At 42.0% G+C, this 20935-nt stretch overlaps 1 protein-coding gene across 2 annotated transcripts in view; it reads right to left on the bottom strand.

Annotated features, from left to right (window-relative positions):
• The window catches only part of MON2 (MON2 homolog, regulator of endosome-to-Golgi trafficking), a 129468-nt gene that overhangs the window by 81075 nt on the left and 27458 nt on the right, over positions 1-20935 (bottom strand). For both annotated transcript variants that reach the window (XM_053255502.1, XM_053255503.1), the window contains exons 3-6: positions 17130-17257; positions 8519-8650; positions 6421-6550; positions 4517-4614 (exon numbers count right to left, since the gene is read on the bottom strand). In XM_053255502.1, the coding sequence (XP_053111477.1) occupies positions 4517-4614; positions 6421-6550; positions 8519-8650; positions 17130-17257 (488 nt within the window). The remainder of the gene's footprint in view (positions 1-4516; positions 4615-6420; positions 6551-8518; positions 8651-17129; positions 17258-20935) is intronic.

Here is a 20935-nt window from a genome sequence, read left to right as displayed (position 1 = left end):
CATAGTGCTTTATGAAAGGCAAATGTGTAGTCCAGGTAGCAGCAGCACACAAATCTTTGAAACAGAGTCCAGAAAAGTGTGTAGTAGAAGTCACATATGCTCTTGTGGAGTGCACTTTAACTACCTTCGGTGGCTGTAGATTCTGTGTAACTTGTAAGACAAGAATATGTGTTCTGCCAACCAATGACAGAACCTCTGTCTCAGAACAGACATGCTTTTGTTCTTGCCTTTAAACAATACAAAGAGCATCTTCGTATGTCAAAAGTCCTTTATCTTTTGTTGGTAATAGAGAAGAAACTGTTGGACATCTAATGAATACAAGACCCGCTCGAGTAGAGTCTCAGGTTCCTGAAAGAACGATGGAAGCATGATGTTCTGATTCAAGTGGAAGTCGGACACCACTTTCGGTAAGAAAAAAGGATCAGTACACATAACCACCCTGTTGGGAACGAATTGTGTGTACGGTACATCTGTGTGCAAAGCTGCCAGTTCACTTACATGACGGCCAGTGGTTATGTCGATCAGAAACGAGGTCTTGAGCATTATATATCACAAACTCACTTTAAGAAACAGCTCAAAGGGAGGTTCCATTAATGAGGCTAGCACTAGGGACATACTCCACTATTCAGCCGGGTGGAGTATAGGAGGATAAAGATTATTGATGCCATGCAAACACTTCTTGCATTGAGGATGAGAGAAAGTGGCCATGCCCTGCCAACCCTTGTGCTTAGCTGAAATATAGCAGCAAGGTGTACTCGTAAGGACACATTCGCCAGCCCAGATTCCTTCAGGCTAGCAAAGTATAGCAGGACTAGATCCGTTGAAGCTCTGAATGGGTCAAATTCCTGGTCCTTAGCATAACAGGTGAAACGTTTCCACTTGCTAGTGTAACATTTCCTCATTGAGAGCTTACAACTGTTCAACAGAATTCTCTTCAATAGCTGACCTTCCACGGCGTGCGTCGCAACATCCGTAGGGCCAGATGCAATATCCGCCCTTTGTCCCTTGTCAGCAGATCGGAATCTAGAGGTAGATGGCAATAGGTGTTCCTCGTCAGTCTAAGCAACGTTTAAAGGTAGTCTTTTTTCTCTCTGCTCCCTCCATTCTAACAGCAAAGCTGTAGAATTCAACTGATCAAGTCCGACGTCCAGGTGCAGTAACCCATTTCTCATTATGACAACAAATCACTTACAGATCTTTTAGATATTTGAAACTAATATAACAGTAACCAAATCTATGGATTATTCTATTAAATATTTTGTATTGAGTACAGGGAAACCACATTATCCATGGGTTCAACACTCGCAGTTTCACGTATCCACAGTCAGGGAATAGGGACCCAACCTTGGCATGTGCATGCGGTGGGGGGGGGGGGCAGCGCGGCGCGGAGAAATACCTTGTGGTACTCATGTATTTGCGGGTTGGGGTGGATTTGATGGCACCTTTTAAAACCACCGGGGGATTGAAAGGCAGGGATGTCTGCAGAAGCAGCTTCAGAGGTGGCCAGAGTGGCGAGGATGGTGGCAGAGGCTGTAGTGGAGATTCCTCCCCCGCCGCTTCCCTCCCAAATGACCACACCACTACCTTTTAAAACTTCAGATGGCTCCAGTGGCTGCAGGGAGGGCTACGGAGGCAACCACAGTGGCAAGGATGGCAGTGGAGGCAGCAGGCGGACTTCTTCTCCCTCCCAAATGATGGAGCAGGCCAGTCTGCAGCCCATTTTGGGCCTCTCTGAGCATGCGAGAGAGACTCGAAATGAGGTGCTGATTGGCCCGCACCATCATTTGGTAGGGAGGCAGAGAGGGAGGAGGAATCCTTGCTGCTGCCTCCATCATCATGGGGATGGCAGAGACAGCAGCAGGGACTCCTCCTCCCTCCCCCCCAAATGGCAACATGGGCCAGTCTGCACCCCATTTTGGGCCTCTATGGGCATGCACACCTTTCTGAGCACGTGAAATGGGCTGCAAACTGGCCCTCAGGGTAATTGGAGAGGAAGGCAGGGAGGAGTTGGAGTTCCTGCTACTGCTTCGGCTGCTATCCCCACCACTGTGGCCACCTCCGCAGCCATCCTTGCAGCAATCACAGCCATATACGAAGTTATAAAAGGTACCGGCGAGGTCATCTGGAAGTGAGGTGGGGAGGGACAAGTAGTCCCCACTGCGGCCTCTGCAGCCATCCCCGGCACATAGCAGCGGTTTTAAAAGGTACCGCTGCCGCCTCCAGGAACCTAAACTCCAATCCCCATTGCCCCAATGGATCAATATTAGCGGATTCCGTATGAACAGTCATAGAGCAGAACAGAACCTCTGCGGAAATTGAGGTTTTACTGTATATGGCTGGTAATTAATTCAGCAGGCTATAATTTTATCTGTCTTTAGGATCTGATGGAACCCAAAAGGAAACCTGGTAATTGCATCCATTGTTCCTATAAACAAATAAATATGTTTATATAATGTTTCCCTTTAGTTCATCCCACAGCCGTGTAGTGGGTTATCCCTTCCTTAAATTGGGGGTATAATCCATAAAAGTGGTCCACTTAACTGTCGCAATCATTCACTTCCTTGTCCTGAGTACCAGTACATGCAGCCAAGTCAGAGAAAACCCTAAGAATATTTGTGAGTTGGACTCTTCATGGTCTTTGTGCAATATCAATGACATTGCCCCATTCTGGTAGGTAGTTTTGCAATTGGACTGATCAACAGCAACACAGTGATAAAATGCCTAGGGTCAAAAGGGACACACTCTGGGATGCATTTTGGCAATTACAATTACAAAATAAAGTTATACCACTAAACTGAAATCAATTTAATGCTATAATTAGATACCAAAGATCTCTCTCTCACTCACTTACTCAAGAACATTCCAAACAAGCAATGATTCAATATTCATTACAGCTTGGGCCATACAAAAGTCTTCTCTTCTTGAGAAGCAAGGGGACTGCTCCCCACTGCTCCCGGACAGTATTCTTAACCCTTGTGGTTGCAATGACAAATTCAAAGACTTAACACAAGTCCTCTTTTTATATCCCTTGGTTATGTGAAATTTCCTCCATGGAAAGCTTTAATCAGGTGTAAACAAAAGGGAAGGTTTCACCACACTCTTGGAATGTTTTCAGGGGTGGTAAAATACTACCACTTTCCTTATTTTAATTTCTTGTTCTTGATACAAAATGTATAGTAGATAACCAAAGCATGGTTTGAACCATGATCTTGCTTACATCTTGCTTACAATGGCTGCTTAAGAACAATGTGGAGTTCTATAACTTAGCCTTGTAACTTGGCTAGGATTGCATGGCTAGACTATGGTATGGCTCACTAATATTTCTTTGTTGTTCAAGGCACTTCCTTCCTTTCTTGGCTTCAAGCAAACCATAGTTCATTTCTCTGTCTAAACTGACAAACTATGGTCTGCCTCAAACCAAGAAAAGAGTGATGAAATTGTCACACATCAAGGGAGGAAGATGCATGTGGGGTTCTACCAGGCTCATTTATATAGCACTAAGCCATGGCTTGACATTACATCTAAACCACCCTGAATTAATCCAAAGATTGAATGTGCCTTTATTAAGTTTTTTTTTTGTTATAAGTTCTCCAATTTGTTCCTTAAGTGAATACAAGTAGTTTTTCTTTTCAACTATCTGAAAACATTCAGAATATCCTTCCTTTCACTCAAGTTAAATGTATCTCATTCCTTTGTTTTTCAATTTGTCTCCTAGCGCTTTTAATATATTTGCAGTTCTCTTTTGAATCCTTTCCAATTGTCAATATACTTTTTGAAATATTGCACTTTAAACAAAATATAAAAAGTTCTAAAACATGCATAGTTGTACAACAGAATATACCCTGAATGTTGTATTTCTACCTTTTATTAAGAATAATTTGTGCAACTAAAACATGTTCAATATTGTGTAGCACACTTTCTTTCACTATATACAAGCATTTAGAATGGCTTTTGCGAACTCACATAAACTTAGTCTGTACATAAAATTAAATTCTGTGAAAGAGAATGACAAATATAGCTAAACCCCGTTATCCGCAGGGGTTCCATTCTCTGTTACAACCATGGATAATGGAACCATGAATAGTGGGGCATTGTGGTAATGGGATTGGAGGAGGGTTAGGTTCTTGGATGTTAGAAAATGGGCACAAAATGGCAGAAAATGTGAACTAAAGTGCCCCACCATGCTCCGCAGGTCTCCAGCTGTCCAGGAATACTGCCCCCACCCCATATGCCCTGTTTTCCCGCAAAACATCATGGGGGGAAATGCTTTTAAAAAAACCCAAATGAGACACAAGATAGGTCCTCTTCACAAAATGGTGGCTGGAGATTACCTCCAAGGTCATTTGTGGCATCCCAAAACTGGGGATACATGGGTTTTAATCCTTTTGTATCTGTGGATAATGAAGTCAAGTGGCAATTAGGTTATCGCAGATATGCTGAACCATGAACAGCAGTACCGCGAATAACAAGGTCGACCTATATGGACTTGAAGAAAAATTCAAGTAAGTATCAATACCTGAAAAAGCATATATGCATCTTTAGCACACGGCTTCAAGGTACTAACAGATCTTCTGTTACTGTTTCCTTGAATTCCTACTGGCTGCTCAGTAATATCTGTATAAAAACATAGATTTGGTACAGTAACATAAGATGCAAAAATTGAACAGTCATGCATTTCCTCTCTTATTTTAACCAAGACTGATGCAAGAATGTAGTGATTTGGCAGTTGTCTCTATGATATATGCCACTCTCCCCCAAAGGGTTGTCCCCTGCCACTACATGGTCCAGAAGGCTCCCACACTGCTACGCTTCCAGTCTCAGTAACTGACAGAAAACATTCAGAAGGAATGGTAGCCATGAGTCTATTCTCCAACTGATTTCAGTTTAAGTAACATGTTTTGCAACTAAGCAACTCCGGAACTCAAAGCCTACATCAGGAAGTCCGAAAAGAAAACCACATTATGTATATACAAGGCCTTAAAAATGTGATCCACTGGACTCTTTGCTGAACTCTACATTTTTTAAAAAAGTTTTTAAAAAACTAGTACGGTTTAGTAGGTAAGATTTTGAACTTTGACTAGGGAGACCTGGACTTCAATCCCCACTCATTCATGAAGCTCACTTCTCTACAGCATACCTAACCTCATAGAACTGCTGTGAAGATAAAATGGGATAACCTTATGTGTGTGTACCTTTGAACTTCTTGGGGTATACACTATATACAAATGAGACTTTTTTTTTTAGAACTAGACAAAACTGCATTTAACTCCTAACACAAATCTACCATAAAAATAAAAAAACTAATAATAATAATTAGCGTAGCCTGCGCAGAGCATCAGAGCACTAGTACTTATTGCTCTCCTTGTCCCGCTACAGCCCCTGCTTTTTTTGCTCAGTGTGATAAATTTCTTCACACAGGCATTTTTTGATCTCTTTATCTTACTCGTGAGAGACCTACATAGAGTCCCCTCACCCACCCCCCCGCCACAGCCACCTCACCCCAGATAGCTCCCCACCCTCGCCTGAACCCGGCTTCTGCTGCTGCTCCTCCCTCCTTGCAGGGCCTGAGTGGCAAGTTGCAACTGTGGGGAGCAACAATGCAACTAGCAAGAGACCAGGCAGGGGGTTTCAATTTGAGGTGGAAGGAGGAGAAGGAGGGCCAGTCGGTGAGGATTTAATGCTGAGGGAGGTGTCAAGAGACTGGTGGGGAGGGGGAGAGAAAGAATGAAAGAACAGAAGGGGGCTGCCTGCCTGCCCGGAGCCACGTCGGAACCCCTCCTGGGCCAAAGCCCCATTGCCACCTGGCCATCCCCCTCAGCCTGACGGGGAGCAGTCAAGACTACCTCTCGCCTCCTCCCTGCCCTTCCATGAGAGGCAGCACCACCACCACCTGGCTGCTGCCCCCCGTCTCTTACCTACCACCTCCCCCACATTAAATCCTCATTGAGCAGTCCACCTTCTCCATCCAGCTCTGACTAAGCCCCCCCACCTAGTCGCTTGCCATTAAAGGCATCTAGCCCCGGGGAAGCCCACTGGCCTCAGTAGCCCTGCCCACGCAAGCCCCAAATGGACCTCTCATGTCACTCTCTGATGCCTGCCAATTGGTTTAGCACTACAAGGGCAGGGCTTGCCATGTACCACCTAATCGTATCTATCTCTATAGATACTGTGGATTGCTTCACTTGTGTGTGTGTAGGGGGGAAATCCCAACTCCATTTCCAGCTCTGTAGCCCCCTGTGCAGCATATCATTCTGCTTAGTAGCAGATTTTCAGGGGCACAGAGAGCTGCAGGAGGAAGGGAAGATTGGGGGAAAAATCACTCTCCCCATGCACAAATAAAACTTCTGCTCATGTTATGAGCATTTAGGCTGCAAAATTTAAAATATAAAATCACTTGTATTTGAATTACAATATGCTCACCTTTATGGCGTTCATCTTCAGCAACTACTCTTTCGAAAACAACTGTAACTACTTGTCGTACTGTGGCTGCTGCAGTATTATTTGTAATATTATCTTTTGTGAAGTGCAGCCGAAAACAAAGGACAATTGCCTAAAAAAATACAAAACATTTAAATGATTCTTATTATACAAGCCAAATAAATTTTACAGCTGCAAACTTTATGATAAACTGAGATTACTTTGGCATTTAAAAAATATTTATATTTATTAAATTTTATCCAACCTTTCTTTCATTGTAGAACTCAAGGTCTTCATCTAAGCACTTCCTAGACTCAAACGTGCTTAGCTTAAACAAGGGGGCTATATCATATGCCCTCAGACCATGGCCTGTGACAAATTTTTACAACGTGTAATATTTCTCAAACTACGAAAGCAAAGCTAACTAAGCTGTGGAAGTTCTTACAATTTTCTAAACAACGTCAAAAATAAAGTTGGATAAAATTCCCCCTGCAAAACCAATTTAAATTTAGGAAATCAGCCTCTCAAAGCAGAATTTCAGAACAGAGAAGTCCACTTCTTAATTATGGGGGAATATTTTACTCCACTGGAACAGTTTGTATTGATTCCTCATTACCATTCAGATAAAATTCAAAGTACTGCTTTTTTTTTGTTCTGTTCTGTTTTTTTAAAGGGCCTGAAACAGTTTAGGCTCTGCTAATTTTTGAAACTTTCTCAAGTTTCATTGAAAACCTCTTCACTCAAGATGCAGATACTAGGTACACAGGGCGCACAATAGTCACACAACCCCCCTCCCCAAATGTTTTTATATCATGTACAAAGATACTTCAAGAGCACCCTTTAAACTAACATCCACCATCAGAACTGAAGTGGGGAGAGATATTCTCTTTGGCTCCCAAACAACTGTGATGCACTCTCTCCTGAAATAATTGTCTAAGACTGGATTTTTGGAAGTGATCTAAGAACCCGTTTGGCATGCCTTTTAAAAGCTAGAATAAATAAAATTTTAGTGGAGTATTAGTATTTTATGTTGCCATTTGCTCTGTAACCTGTGACTGAGGCAGTTAAGAATGGATTCAAATGTAATCCTAAATTAAGAATTTTAAAATGATCCACCAAAAGCTTATACTGGCAAAGCTCAGTATAAAATCAGACAAGCTGGGGACTGGTTCTTCTATGAAGGTACCTCCCACCCACTCATCCCACTACCTCCTAGGGCATAAGTTGCCATCTTTTCCCAGAATTTTTTCCCCATTTCCAGACTATTGGTGACAAACACTGAAACAATATACAATTTCAATTTAATATTTGAATAGAAGTGGATTCAGTTTCAAAATGTGTGCCTGACAAAAAATAAGTTTACCAAACTGACAAAAATTGATTAAATACTAAATATTTCTTTCAGAGGTGCACCTAGGTAATTTTTGATCCTGGACCTAAAGGCCTTTGGAGCCCCCCCCCTCACACACACACACTGGAGCCCCCTCCCAAGTTAAGCATCCTCATCCTACACACACACACACACACACACACACACACACACACACACACACAATTTTAAACTCGTGGATTCTTGAGGGCACAAACAGCAACTGAACTCACAAGAATGTAAAAATATAAAATGGCTTTATTTATGCAAATATGCATTAGCAGAAACATTTCGCAGTGTCGCGTGGAGCAGCGGCAGGTACAATCACACCACCCAGGACACACTAAAGAGGGTTTGGGGGCTCTCAGAGGGTGTGGAGGCCCTGGACTTCAGCCCAGAAGTCCAGGGGTAAGAACACCTCTGCTTTCTTTTCCTAATATTGCAGATCAGGGATGTTAATACTGTTAAGGGAAAACATGAGAAAAGGCTCACTCTAAGTCTTTCCTTGAGTTGAATCCTGATGTTGAGTTACCACCTCAGCAGGTCTGCAGCAAGAGTTTAATAAGCATGGCTGCATTGCAATTTATTAGATTTACTTTGTTCATCCTTAGTGAAGAATAGTCTATGAAATATACTTGATGATACACCATGACAAAATCAACTCAGAATTACTTTGTGAACAAATGAAGGTATTCACATATAGCCCCTGTTGGTTTTATCTAGAATGCCTACCTTAGAAAGTGCTTCATCATGAACAACTGTATTGGTGGTTAATAATACAAGAACTGTCTGAAGTAGCTTGAGTTCTTCAAGGCTATTTTCCATCAGTTGCCAAAGCATATTGATAACATTTCCAGCTGCAACCTTGGGAGAGATTTTATTTGAATAATCAAATGCCTAGATACTATGTATTTTAAAAAGACTGTAAAAGTGCATGCCAATAAGAAAATAATTAATTCTAGCAGACTTAACTACTCTGGGTAATATGCAACAAATCCCAAATAAATAAGATACTACAGACTCTGATAAAATAAGAATGTGCCATTAATAATTACAGTATTGTTTTAATTTACACAAGGTTAAAATATATTTAAAATAATGCAGTAACAGCAGTGTTCTCTCTAATTTTTTTTCATCTGTGTGCGGAATTAATTTTGTTCTGGGCGGCAGTATGTGTGTGTACGCACATGCATTCAGAATGGGGCCTTCCTGATTCAACATGAGCGGGAGCTAAAATTAACTGAGTGGACATTAAAAAGTATGTGAGTGCATGCACACATACACGCCTTAGAGGGAAAAATGAGTAACAGTTCTCATTTCAGAGTATACGTCCATAATGTTTCCTTATTGTACAAGTTATTTTCCTCCTTAAATACTTTCCTTATATTTTAGAATTAATTTTTTTTTAAGTCCAGGAAATATTCTGATCTGGTTTTTTTCACTATTTTGTATCATAATAAAGAGGTATAAGACTGGATGTAGAGGTAATGCTTCCCATGACTTACATGATCTTTCTTCCCTCATCTCAGCATTCTTCTTTCCATATCAGTTTTGAAGAAAAATTGGGGTTGTGTTTCATCATCAGTGTTAATGCTAGCCATACTCAATCCAAAACCACAATTGCATATCTGCTTCACAGATGCAAACGGTAGCTTAGCACTATTTATTTATTACATTTTTGTACTCCCCTTCAAGATATATCTATCTTGAAGGGGTGAGTGTATATATATATATCTTGAAGGGGTGTGTGTGTGTGTCTCTCTCTCTCTCTCGAAGGGGTGTGTGTGTGTGTGTGTGTGTGTATCTATATATATATATCTTGAAGGGGTTTGTGTGTGTGTGTATAGATAGATAGATAGATAGATAGAAGGGGTGTGTGTGTGTGTGTGTGTGTGTGTGTGTGTGAGTAATTACATAGGAACATAGGAAATTGCCATATACTGAGTCAGACCATTGGTCTATTTAGCTCAGTATTGTCTTCACAGACTGGCAGTGGCTTCTCCAAGGTTGCAGGCAGGAATCTCTCTCAGCCCTATCTTGGAGAAGCCAGGGAGGGAACTTGAAACCTTCTGCTCTTCCCAGAGCGGCTTCATCTCCTGAGGGGAAGATCTTGCAGTGCTCACACACCAAGTCTCCCATTCAGATGCAACCAGGGCAGACCCTGCTTAGCTATGGGGACAAGTCATGCTTGCTACCACAAGACCAGCTCTCCTCTCCTCGCCAGCAGTTGCTCTAGAGTAGTGTAATCAGGCCCAAGAAAAGTCTGCACCAGACCCAAGTAATCCAACTATAGGCTAAGTCTTGAATTGACATACTGAACTACAGTGAATTTTGATTATTAATTTTTGACTACTAATCATGTAATCCTTTTAACCACACTAGCTAGTTGAAATATTGAAAGAAATGTATGTGTCATGTAAGGTGGTCACAAGAGCCAATCAGAGTGGGGGGAAGAAGCAGAAGGCGATTTGCTTTGGGCCTCAAGATCAAAGGGGGCACTCAAATTTAGACAATGATAATTCTTTGACATTTGATAAGTCCCATATCTTGTTCTTATTGGAGCAAAATGTGACATACGCTCAGTTTAGAGCTGCAAATTTAAGCAAATAAGAGATACGAGTTTATTTAAAAGATATTTTTGTTATCAGATATAGATTTTATAGTATTAAAGTTTAAAATGTTCATAAATATTAATTTTAAAAAGTGGTTTTGATGGTGCAAAATTTGACCGTGTTGAAAGCATCCTCTCAGATCAGCTAACTACATAAACAAACTACTACTGGCTGGTGCTGAACTGTGTATGTATTGGAAGGTGAAGAATTGACTTTACAGTTTTATGTCTAGTTGTGTGTGATAATTCCTCATTATCATCTTCACGTTGTAGGTAAAATAAGTGACTGGTTTATCATCTGAGCCCTAGCTTGGCCATCATCATAGGTTTTTGTAGTCTATAGGCCCAGATTCAAGGTGACAATTTGTGAGGACAATCTTGTGCAGTGAATTTTGTGAGGACAGGACACATGTTTGAAATTGTATTATGGCTAAGGGTATCAAAAGCTAAGTGGCCTGGGCATCTCTGGACCTCTGAGGGGCCTGTTGATTACATAGGGTAGCTTTTGCAGGTTTATGTAAAATCTAAATAGAATTACTAATAGATAGATAGATATACCAATATAGCAGAATTTGCCAACATAAGCTGTTGCAAAAGTAAGGGATGTTAAATAATAAAGCTGAACATAATATTATGGTTTGTTGAAAAACATCTATCCACATCTTTTACTTTTTTGTATTTATTTATTGAAGATTGATTTGATCTATGCCACCCTTCCAAAAATGGCTCAGGGCAGTTTACATTAAAACAATCAATTAACTATTAAAATCTAACACTATAAAAACATAAAACCATTATAAAAACAATTAAAACAGTTTTTTTAAAACCCCAGAAAACCAGGCCAAACCTTTATAGTTTAAAAACCCTGGAAGGCCAGGCCAAACAGATAGGTCTAAAGGGCTCTCCTGAAAGCCAATAATGAACTCAGATTACAGATTTCTGCCAGGAGAGCATTCCATAGGCCAGGAGCAGCTACAGAGAAGGCCTGCCTATGATTTGCCACCAGACATGTTGGTGGTAACTGAAGATGGACTTCCTCAGATGACTTTAATGTGTGGTGCGGAGGTGAAAGTGCAAAAGAAGGCGCTCTCTAAGATAACTTGGACTTAAGCCATTCAGGGCCTTAAAGGTAATAACTAGCACTTTGTATTTCGCCTGGAAACATACCTGCAGCCAGTGCAACTGTTTAAAAACAGGCATAATATGGTCTCTCTGGGTTGCCTCAGACACCAGTCTGGCTGCCTCATTCTAAACTAACTGAAGTTTCTGAACTACGTACAAAGGCAGACCCACAGAGAGCGCATTGCAATAGTCAAGCCTGGAAATTACCAGCTGATACCAAAAATTTGAGGTCGTCCTCTTCAAGGAATGGACATAGCTGTCGAATTAACCGAAGCTGACAGAAAGCACTCCTGGCCACAGCCTCCACCTGAGATACGAGGGTGAGACCTGGATCCAGGAGTACTCCCAAGCTGTGTACCTGCTCCTTCCAGGGGATTGTAACCCCATTCAGCACAGGAAGCTCTAACCTATCCCTCAAATTCTGAGCCCCTACAATGAGCACCTCCGTCTTGCATGGATTCAGTTTCAATTTGTTATCCCTCATCCAACCCATTACTGTCTGTAGGCAGGCATTTAGGGAATGAATGCCATTTCCTGATGATGAAGATGAAAAAGAGAAATAGATTTGCATGTCATCAGCATACTGATAACACCCAACACCAAGTCTCCTGATGACCTCACCCAGTGGTTTCATGTAGAGATTAAAAAACATTGATGACAGATGGAGCCTTGAGGGACACCATATAACGGCCTCTGTTTTGAGGAGCAATTGTCACCAAGCTCTACCATCTGGAATCTACCCAAGAGATAGGAATGGAACCATTACAAGCAGTGCCCCCTATCCCCAATTTCCCCCAGGAGATCCAGAAGGATACCATGTTCGATGAAATCAAATGCCAGTGAGAGATCCAAAAGAACCAGCAGAGTCACATTGCCTCTGTTGATTCCCTGGACAAGGTCATCCATCAGTCCGATCAAGGCTATCTCAGCCCCACAGTCAGCTCTAAAGCCAGTTTGAGATGGGTCTAGATAATCAGTTTCCTCCAAAACTGCCTGGAGCTGGTTGGCCACCACCCTCTCAATCTCAAGACTGGAGACTGGCCATAACTATCCATCGCTAAGGGGTCCAGGGAAGCTGATCCAATCTCATATTGCAAGAGGGATTGCCAGACACCTTCTTCATAGACCTCGCAAAAGTAGTGGAGTCCAAGTCAACCTGAATACAGGAAATTTTGTCCACAAAGAACCAATTAAAAGCATCACAGCAGAATGTTTCCGGGGACAGGTTTAAAGCAGAAAGAGCAGAAATCAAACCACTCAAGACAAGGGATAGCTCTGCTGAACGCAAACCCGCAGATGCAATGCACGCAGAGTAAGTTTTTTTTGTTGTTATTGCCGCATGTACTGCTACCGCATAAGCCTTCAAATGGGTCCTATGCTGCATCCTGTCAGATTCGAGCCGAGTTCTCCTCCACTTGCGTTCCAGTTGCCTACTCAGCCGCTTCAGCCCCAGCAACTCAGTATACCAAGGGGCCATTTTAGAAGCAGGTTGGAAGGGATAATTAGGAGCAAACAGTCTACTGCCTTGGTGAGTTCTCTATTCCAAGTTCCCACTAGGGCATCGGCAGAATCACTGGCTGCACCAACTTCGAAACCCTCCAAGGCTTTTTGGAATCCTACTGGGTCCAGCAGCCTTTTTGGACGGACACTATATTAAAAGGGAAAGTGGCCATGGGAAACTGAAATCAAGTAGAGGACCAGAGGAGAGGGGCTGCTTAAATCCAATCCTAGCTGGCTGGAACTTGCAGAGTATGGGCTGAGTTCACCCTGCAGGGGTGAATTCTGGCTGTGAAACCAACCTTAACCAGGTAGTGGTCCATCCATGACAATGGGGAAACCACAGGCTCCCCCACCCACGGAACACCCCCCTGACCCGATCAAAAGACCAAATCAAGTGTGTGGCTGGCAACATGAGTTGGTTCAGAAACTAATGGGATAGGCCCATAGTTGTCACGGCCACTATGTACTCCTGAGCTGCACCAGACAAGCCAGCCCCCAAATGAATATTGAAGTCAGCACCAAAAGTCTTCTATTCCCCATCACTACAGTAATAGCTGACCCGGAACTGCTAGAAGCACCCTTCCACACCATCCCACTCAAGGGAGCCTGCAAAAAGGCCTGGACCAACACAATAAAACTAAAAGACTAGCAACCTCTAACCCAGACCTCCACCCCTCTCCTGCAATATAATCTCCTCCCAGCCTGCAGTTCCACCCTGAAGGCCCAGCCCCAAAGGTCGGCCCCCTTTGGCAGCCATCTTCGGTGGCCACCTACTGCACCAGCTGGCACAGCCCTTCCTTTAATAGCCCCTGTGCCACTCCTCTCACAAGAGACACCTGAGGCAAGCTGGTACAATGAGTGCAGGCGGATGTTAGGGATCAGGATTCAAAAGGGAGAGAACAAAAACTCCAGCCAGGCTGCAACACTGAGACAAGGTGATGTAAAGACGTTTCTCCTGGCCAGCAAGAAGTGGGGAGGAAAGCTGCTATCAACACTCACCCACGGTCTGGCAGGGGAGATAGGCCAGCGGAGTCAAGGCCACTGGCTCACCCCCTGGTCTTCATAGGGTAAGATATAAACAAAGAGTGCTAGCTTTCAGTTAGCTAGTAATCATAAAATAGTAAACACAGCAACAACAATATAAGACTTTTGAGCAGAAAAGAAATTTTTTTTGAGCAGAAAAGAAATATTTTAAATAAACAAAATAAAAATGAATAATTGAATACAGCAGAAATTAAAAACTTTCAAGAAAATAATACACATGAGCAGCAATACAGCATAAAATGAATACTCAGCAAACATTTGAAAAGATAAAATAAAAGGTTCTTCACATGGCACCAAAACAATTTAGGGGGAGACAGTTCTGCTTAGGAAAAGTATTCTAAAATAGAGGTGGATGCACTATTCCCTCTAAGCTGCACGGCTGGGCACACACGCACAAGAGGAGTTAAGCTCCCCCCTCAGCCAATTCCAGCCGCTGCACAGTCTCCCCCTATGCTGGGATGGCTGCTTCTATTGCCATCTTTCCCCCTGCCTGGTGTTTTCTCAATCCTGCAAGTGCCACTTCCATGTCCAAAGCTAAGCAGGGAAGTGCCCGTCTACAGCCCGATCCAGCCAGGCTCAGTGCAGGCGGAGGTTCTGTTGCTGAACAGGCGAGAGGCTGCTGAGCAGACAGCCACTTCCGCCTGCCATTCAGGCTGCACCAGTGCAAGTCTTGGGCGAGGGAGGAGGAGCACGAGGCAGCCCCAACCAGCAGGCAGGAGCCTCAGTGGACTGGAGCCGAGCAGCCACTCTTAGCCAGGACCCCCTTGTGCTCGGCCCCCTTTGCAATGCTTTCTCTTTCTCCTTGTCCCCTTCCTCCTCATCTCCCTGCCTGCTTCTCTTTTTACTTAGCTTTGTTTGTTTTTGTGCTCTGTTTTATTATTTGCAGTTACTATTTCTGTGTTACTGTTAGCTCCTAACACTTTTTCCTTATTTGCCTTTCCCTGCCCTTTGTCCCTTATGGTACTCCTCCGAAGTCAGAGTTTGGGGTGCAGTCACTGGTTTAGCTTTACTGAGAACTACTGTAGCAGTCTCTCTTGTTTGTCTTGAGTTTTCCTGAACTGCCCTTTATGGGACTCCTCTGGAGTCAGAGTTCAGAGAGAGGCAGTGCTCTCCTCTTTGGGCTCCCCTCCCCCTTTCTCTTCCTCTGTTCTCTCATCATTATGTCTTAATTCGGATCTCTTTTTGATCCCTCTTCCCACTACCTTTCCCCCCTCCCACCCGCACCCTTTTCTGCTATCTTTTCTGAACTTGTTGCCTTCTCTTGTCTGCTTTTCCTCCCCTGTCAAACTGCATTCCTATCCCTCCCCCCACCATCATTATCCTCACTCTTTTTCTCTTTCCTAGCATTACTGCTTTGCAAAACCTCTCTTTCCCCTCATGTCATAGTGGGGTAGTCACAAGTCCACATGAGGATAGGGAGGTGAACCGCACATGAGAAGATGATGCTTTTAGAGAAAGCTGGGCTGTAACAGCTTACTACACATTCTTGCTTCTTGCCTCTGGAATACTGTGAGGTCTCTGTTGCTTGTAAAATGAAAGAAAATGCTGCCTTCTTCCCAGTTGGATCATTCAGTAAATGAGATTAGAGAACACAATAAATGTGTGGTGTGAGTTCTTGGATATTTGGGATATTAATGAATTCAATTTAGTGTTTCATTGAATAGTCTAATAGTGTAGTTATTATCAGTGCTTTTGGTGAAGATAAACCTTTTTATATTCAGAACATCCTCATAGATAAAAACATGGAAAGGAAGGTGATTGTTTATATACAACAAGACAACTACACTAAATAATTTTAGGAGGGCATTGATATTATCAAGGATATAGAATTACAAAGACATTCTTTTCTTGTCTGTGGATAATATTTTATTTTTGATAAGCATTGTTCCTAAAATGAATGATTTCTTTGTGGAAAGGGGTTCGATTCCTACTTGGAGCTTCTTTAGTGAGACACACAACTTTACAGTATTATTCTATTTGTATGATAGGTGATGCTCCTTCCAGACAGTATTTACTTCATCAAAATAAATATCAATAATCAAAAATATTAAATATAGGAACTTATATTCAAATATTTACTTAGTTTGAGGAAGTAAATACTGTCTGGAAGGAGCCCAATCAATCATACAAATGGAATAATGTTGTAAAGTTGTGTGTCTCACTTAATAAGCTCCAGACAGGAATCAAACCCCTTTCCAAAAAATAAACAATATTTGCAATATATATGCTCCTTTTTAGGTTTAAATCTTTCTGCTTTGCTTCTGCCTTGTTTTAGATTCTGTCTTGTTTTTCTTGTATTTAAATGTGAAGTGTAAGAAAGTAAAAATCCAATTTTATAAATAGAATTGTAATATACACTTCCTTCACGTTTAGCGAGTGAGTGAGTGAGCGAACATGTACACATACGTGTTGTATATCTATAGTGGCATATAACAATACACATGTGCACACACTGCCTTGATACTGGTGCCCAGAACAAAACTCATTCCGCTCACTGATTAAAAAAATTAGAGGCAACACTGGGTGGACCTCTCACTGATTGCCACCAGCCTAACTTCAGAAGAGGGAGATCACAAGAGAAGGACCTTTGTTTTATTATCTTGCTGCATGGACAGGTACACATAGGAAAAGGGTCCCTATATATTTATTTATTTAACATTTTATATCCCATTCTTCCTCCAAGGAGCCCAGAGCGATGTACTACATACATCCCTTTGAAAATCAGTGGCAAAAATGCTGATTTCGATGGCTGTGGATTGTTTCCAAGTTTTCAATGTACATAAAGAAACAGCTATTTAAAATTCAAAACATAACTCTAGAAGCATTATCACTGGCTTACAGTCAGACTACATTAATTAGTGGTATGCCTCAAGAGCCACTCTAAAAGACTATTTAATCTTAACAGGACTGTTGAGAGTAATTTAGTCAGGATGTCAGCATTAGCCATTGAGTTTAAAATTTAAGACAGTACTCCTACACAAATTGTTGTTAAATTCTTCAAGTTTTGTTAAAATTCTTCACCAATTCCTAGCAATACTTTCATAATATCACTTAGCTCATCCTTACCTCAGAAACAACTTCATGAGACATGAGCCTCTGTATAGCTGCTAGACATAGTTGAGTAATCTTTGGTTCCTTTGTTCCACAACCCATCAAAAAAGGCTGAACCACTTCTGAACTGTTCTCTTTCAAGGCTTTTAAATAGAGAAAAAAATAAGCAAAAAGATAAGCAATGTATAGACTTAAATAATAAGATTAAATGTTTCAGATCATCATTACTATGTTACTGTATGCCAGAATAGCCAAACAGAAATACTTTTTATTTTAAAACTTTTACTTGAATTTTATAAGATGCTAATTGTTTTGAAGCCATGTAATGGCACAACGGGGAAGTAAGTTGCCTAGGTAACAAGAGGTTGCTGGTTCGAATCCCCACTGGTATGTTTCCCAGACTATGGGAAACACCTATATCAGGCAGCAGTGATATATGAAGATGCTGAAAGGCAACTTCTCATACTGCGTGGGAGATGGCAATGGTAAACTCCTCCTGTATTCTACCAAAGAAAACCACTTGGCTCTGTGGTCACCAGGAGTTGACACTGACTCGATGGCACAACCTTACTTTACTTTAAGGGGGAAGAAAGGAAGGGTGGGGGGAAGTTGTTTGAAACTTCTTTCATTTACCAATTAAAACAGGTATTGTTTCCTTTCATGTCACCCTGCTTACCCAGAACTCTTAATTACTACACTCAGATTCTCTAATCCCTCTCAGTCATTTTCTTTCTGTTTTCCCTCCTATGTGATCATGTTGTCTATTATGTGCCATGTATGTGCCAAATAGAAAGTCTGGGAAATACCTTTGCCTGAAATCTTCGAGAAGCACTGCCTGTCAGATTAGCTAGTACTGCACTAAGTGAAACGATGGTCTGTCCCAGTAGAAGACAGCTTTATATGGTCACAGTATTAGAATCCAAGTTTCTAGTTTGGAGACTATTGAACTGAATTCAGGTTTCCTTATGCCACTTTTCCTTAGAAGATTAAGATTCCTTCCAAGGAAAAGAGACATATAGACCAGTCCCTGGCCATAGGACCAGTAGGAATTTCAGAGTGGATGAAGTTTCTCACTGGATCCTGTAAGGATATGCCTAAATGAAGGGAAAAATGTGGGTAGACATACAATTTTGTGTCTACAAAATTGGTGTGTAATTTTGCTAGCAATTGGTGCAAAAGTTTGCTACCAAACCATATTGGTTTTGACCAACACATATTGAACCATACTGCGGTTTTAATTTTTTCCATTAAGGCAATACCAAATATAATATGTTCATTGAATTCCTCATAAAATTTTCTATCAATAGGGACTGGTTCCATTCTTTTATTTGAATCTTTGGCCAAGTAATGTGATTTTCTATACTGGAATTAAGTAAGTCAGGTCGGGGACAAAGGTATCTCTTTCGAATTCTATTTATTAATACAAAAATTAGTAGTTTGTGTTACATTTGTATACTTTAAAAAGTGTAGAACAATTTTTGATAAATTCTCAAAAAATATACATAATTTTATATAAACAGAATCTCAGTGTCTTGTCACTGAACTTAACCCCCAGTTTCTTTACTGTTTTTACAACCTGCTCCACATTTACAAAAATACACAAAGTTGAAGCCATGTCTACAGCATTGGCACTGTCCTCCTAACATCCACAAGCTGTGAGCAAATCATCTGGAAGTTCATTAGCACAGGGATCTGGTATAGGAGAATCTTCTTCACTCATAACCCACCCATACTCCTTAGGAACTAAAGAGGATGCTAAAGAGGATGCCATAGTGAGAACTGACGCACATGTGTATACCATGTAAAAGGATCATCTTAGATGTCCATCGGGGCGTAACTACCATTAGGCAAGGGGAGGCAGTCGTCTTGGGGCCCCACTGCCTTGAGGGGCCCCCCAGAGGCACATCACATGACTCCCCACCCACCCATGTTGCACCCCCTATGAATTATGTTGAGTCTCTTGGAGATCGGCAGGAGCAGAGAGAGAAAAAACTAGATTCAATGTGAACTGGATATTCACCGTATTCATAATGGGGATGTGAGTATGAGTGCACTATATATTGTGAAGTGTGTTTGTGTGTATATATCAGCGAGGGGCCCATTTTAAAATCTTGTCTCTGGGCCTCCTCCAACCTTGCTACGCCCCTGACGTCCATGTAACGCTTAACTTGTACATGGGATATTTAATAAGTTTGGTGCGTTTCCTTGGGCCATTATTTCAAACCTTAGCTGATCAAAAGTTGTGCACTTTGTTCCTCGATTATGAATGTGAACCAGGAATTCTTCAGCCTGCTGAAATGAATTAGTGCTTGGTGAAAGAAGTTGACCAAAATGCTGCAGATACTTTTCTGGGTTAGCTTTTAAAGAAGTTGCTTTTGTACCAATTTTGCTTGTAACATCAGATCCTGTGAGGAAGTGAGTAGCTAGAATTACTTCACAAAGAGAGGAGCCCATTTTTCTTAATAGTGTATGAATAGGGATAACATTTGAAGGTGACTTTTTAAACCACAGCTCGACAAGTCCATTTCCATGAAATAATCTGAAGTGGATCAACAGTATTAGAACATCAGTGTCATTAGACAGGACAACTACTCATCTTATTCCATGCTTCAGTGAGTGAAGGATGTGAGTGAAGGATGTGTGGAAGCAAGCATAGTGAGTGAAGGATGTATGGAAGCAAGCATAGGTCTGCCCCTTCAGTGCTTTTCCCTGAAGGGGAAAGCATAGGTCTGCCCCTTCAAGTCATTTTCAACATTGCTTGTCTGTCCACCATAGACTTTTAGAACTGGAGAAGGTCCATTTTCATGGAGGAGACCACTCAAGTATGTTTCACTGGCCGTATTTACAGACCTCTCCTGGACAAAGTGTTTTAGAGTTTCCTGAAGCAATCTTTTATTATCAACGGATGCCCAAAATTGATCCATCTGTACAGGAAGTTTTGTGCTTGGAGTTACTGATGTCACTTGTAGAGGTTTTACTGTGGCTCTTCTCTCTAGCTCTCCATTTTTTACTGATATGGTCAGGTAGCTATCCAACACATAGTTGACACGGCTGAATGTGCAAACACTGTTTACATGACTAATTACTGCATCAAAGAAATCTCTAAATATGAAGATGTCTTTTGTTGGGATTCTCCATATTAGATTCATCACATTGATGACGACACAAGTTGACAGGGTATGTTTTTAAAACAAAGTTGAAGTCAGTGCTTTCAAGCGTCTTAATTCCAAACTAAGTTCATACTTGACAGGTTTGATCCACCACGCTGTGAGGTGGAGGCAGAGGCCATCTGGGTGTAGCAATTGGCCGGACTGTTGTGAAAGAAGGTGAAGGAATGGAGGAAGGTGGTAGTATCTGTGAGAGGAGAGGTTCAAGAGGCAAGGTAACCACCATCTCTTTGGCCACCATGGGGTGATGAGGATGCACTCCAGCTGGTCCTGTAGGATCTTTAACAGGATCCTGGGTATCAAAGGATTGAGAGGGAACATGTGCACTGAGAGTCCAGTCCATGAGATAGCAAATGTGTCCCCTAGGGACTGAAGACCGAGGCCCACTCTGGAGCAGTAAAGGCAGCATTGAGTGTTTAGTGGGGAAGTGAAGAGGTATATCTCTGGGTGGAACCAGAGGCGAAAGAGATTCTCGAGAGTCTGGCAGTGCAGTTGCCACTTGTGGGAGGTGGCTCCTGTCCTGCTCAGCATGTTCGCTTGAATGTTGGCAGTGCCATGGATGTGAATCGCTCTGAGCATGATTGAGTGGTGAATGCACCAGTGCCAGAGATCCATGGAGAGGTGAAGGAGGGAGGTCGAGGTCGTACCAACATG

Source organism: Hemicordylus capensis, chromosome 5, assembly GCF_027244095.1.
Source record: "Hemicordylus capensis ecotype Gifberg chromosome 5, rHemCap1.1.pri, whole genome shotgun sequence".
Lineage (NCBI taxonomy): Eukaryota > Metazoa > Chordata > Lepidosauria > Squamata > Cordylidae > Hemicordylus > Hemicordylus capensis.
This window is presented reverse-complemented; position numbering and strand designations above follow the sequence as displayed.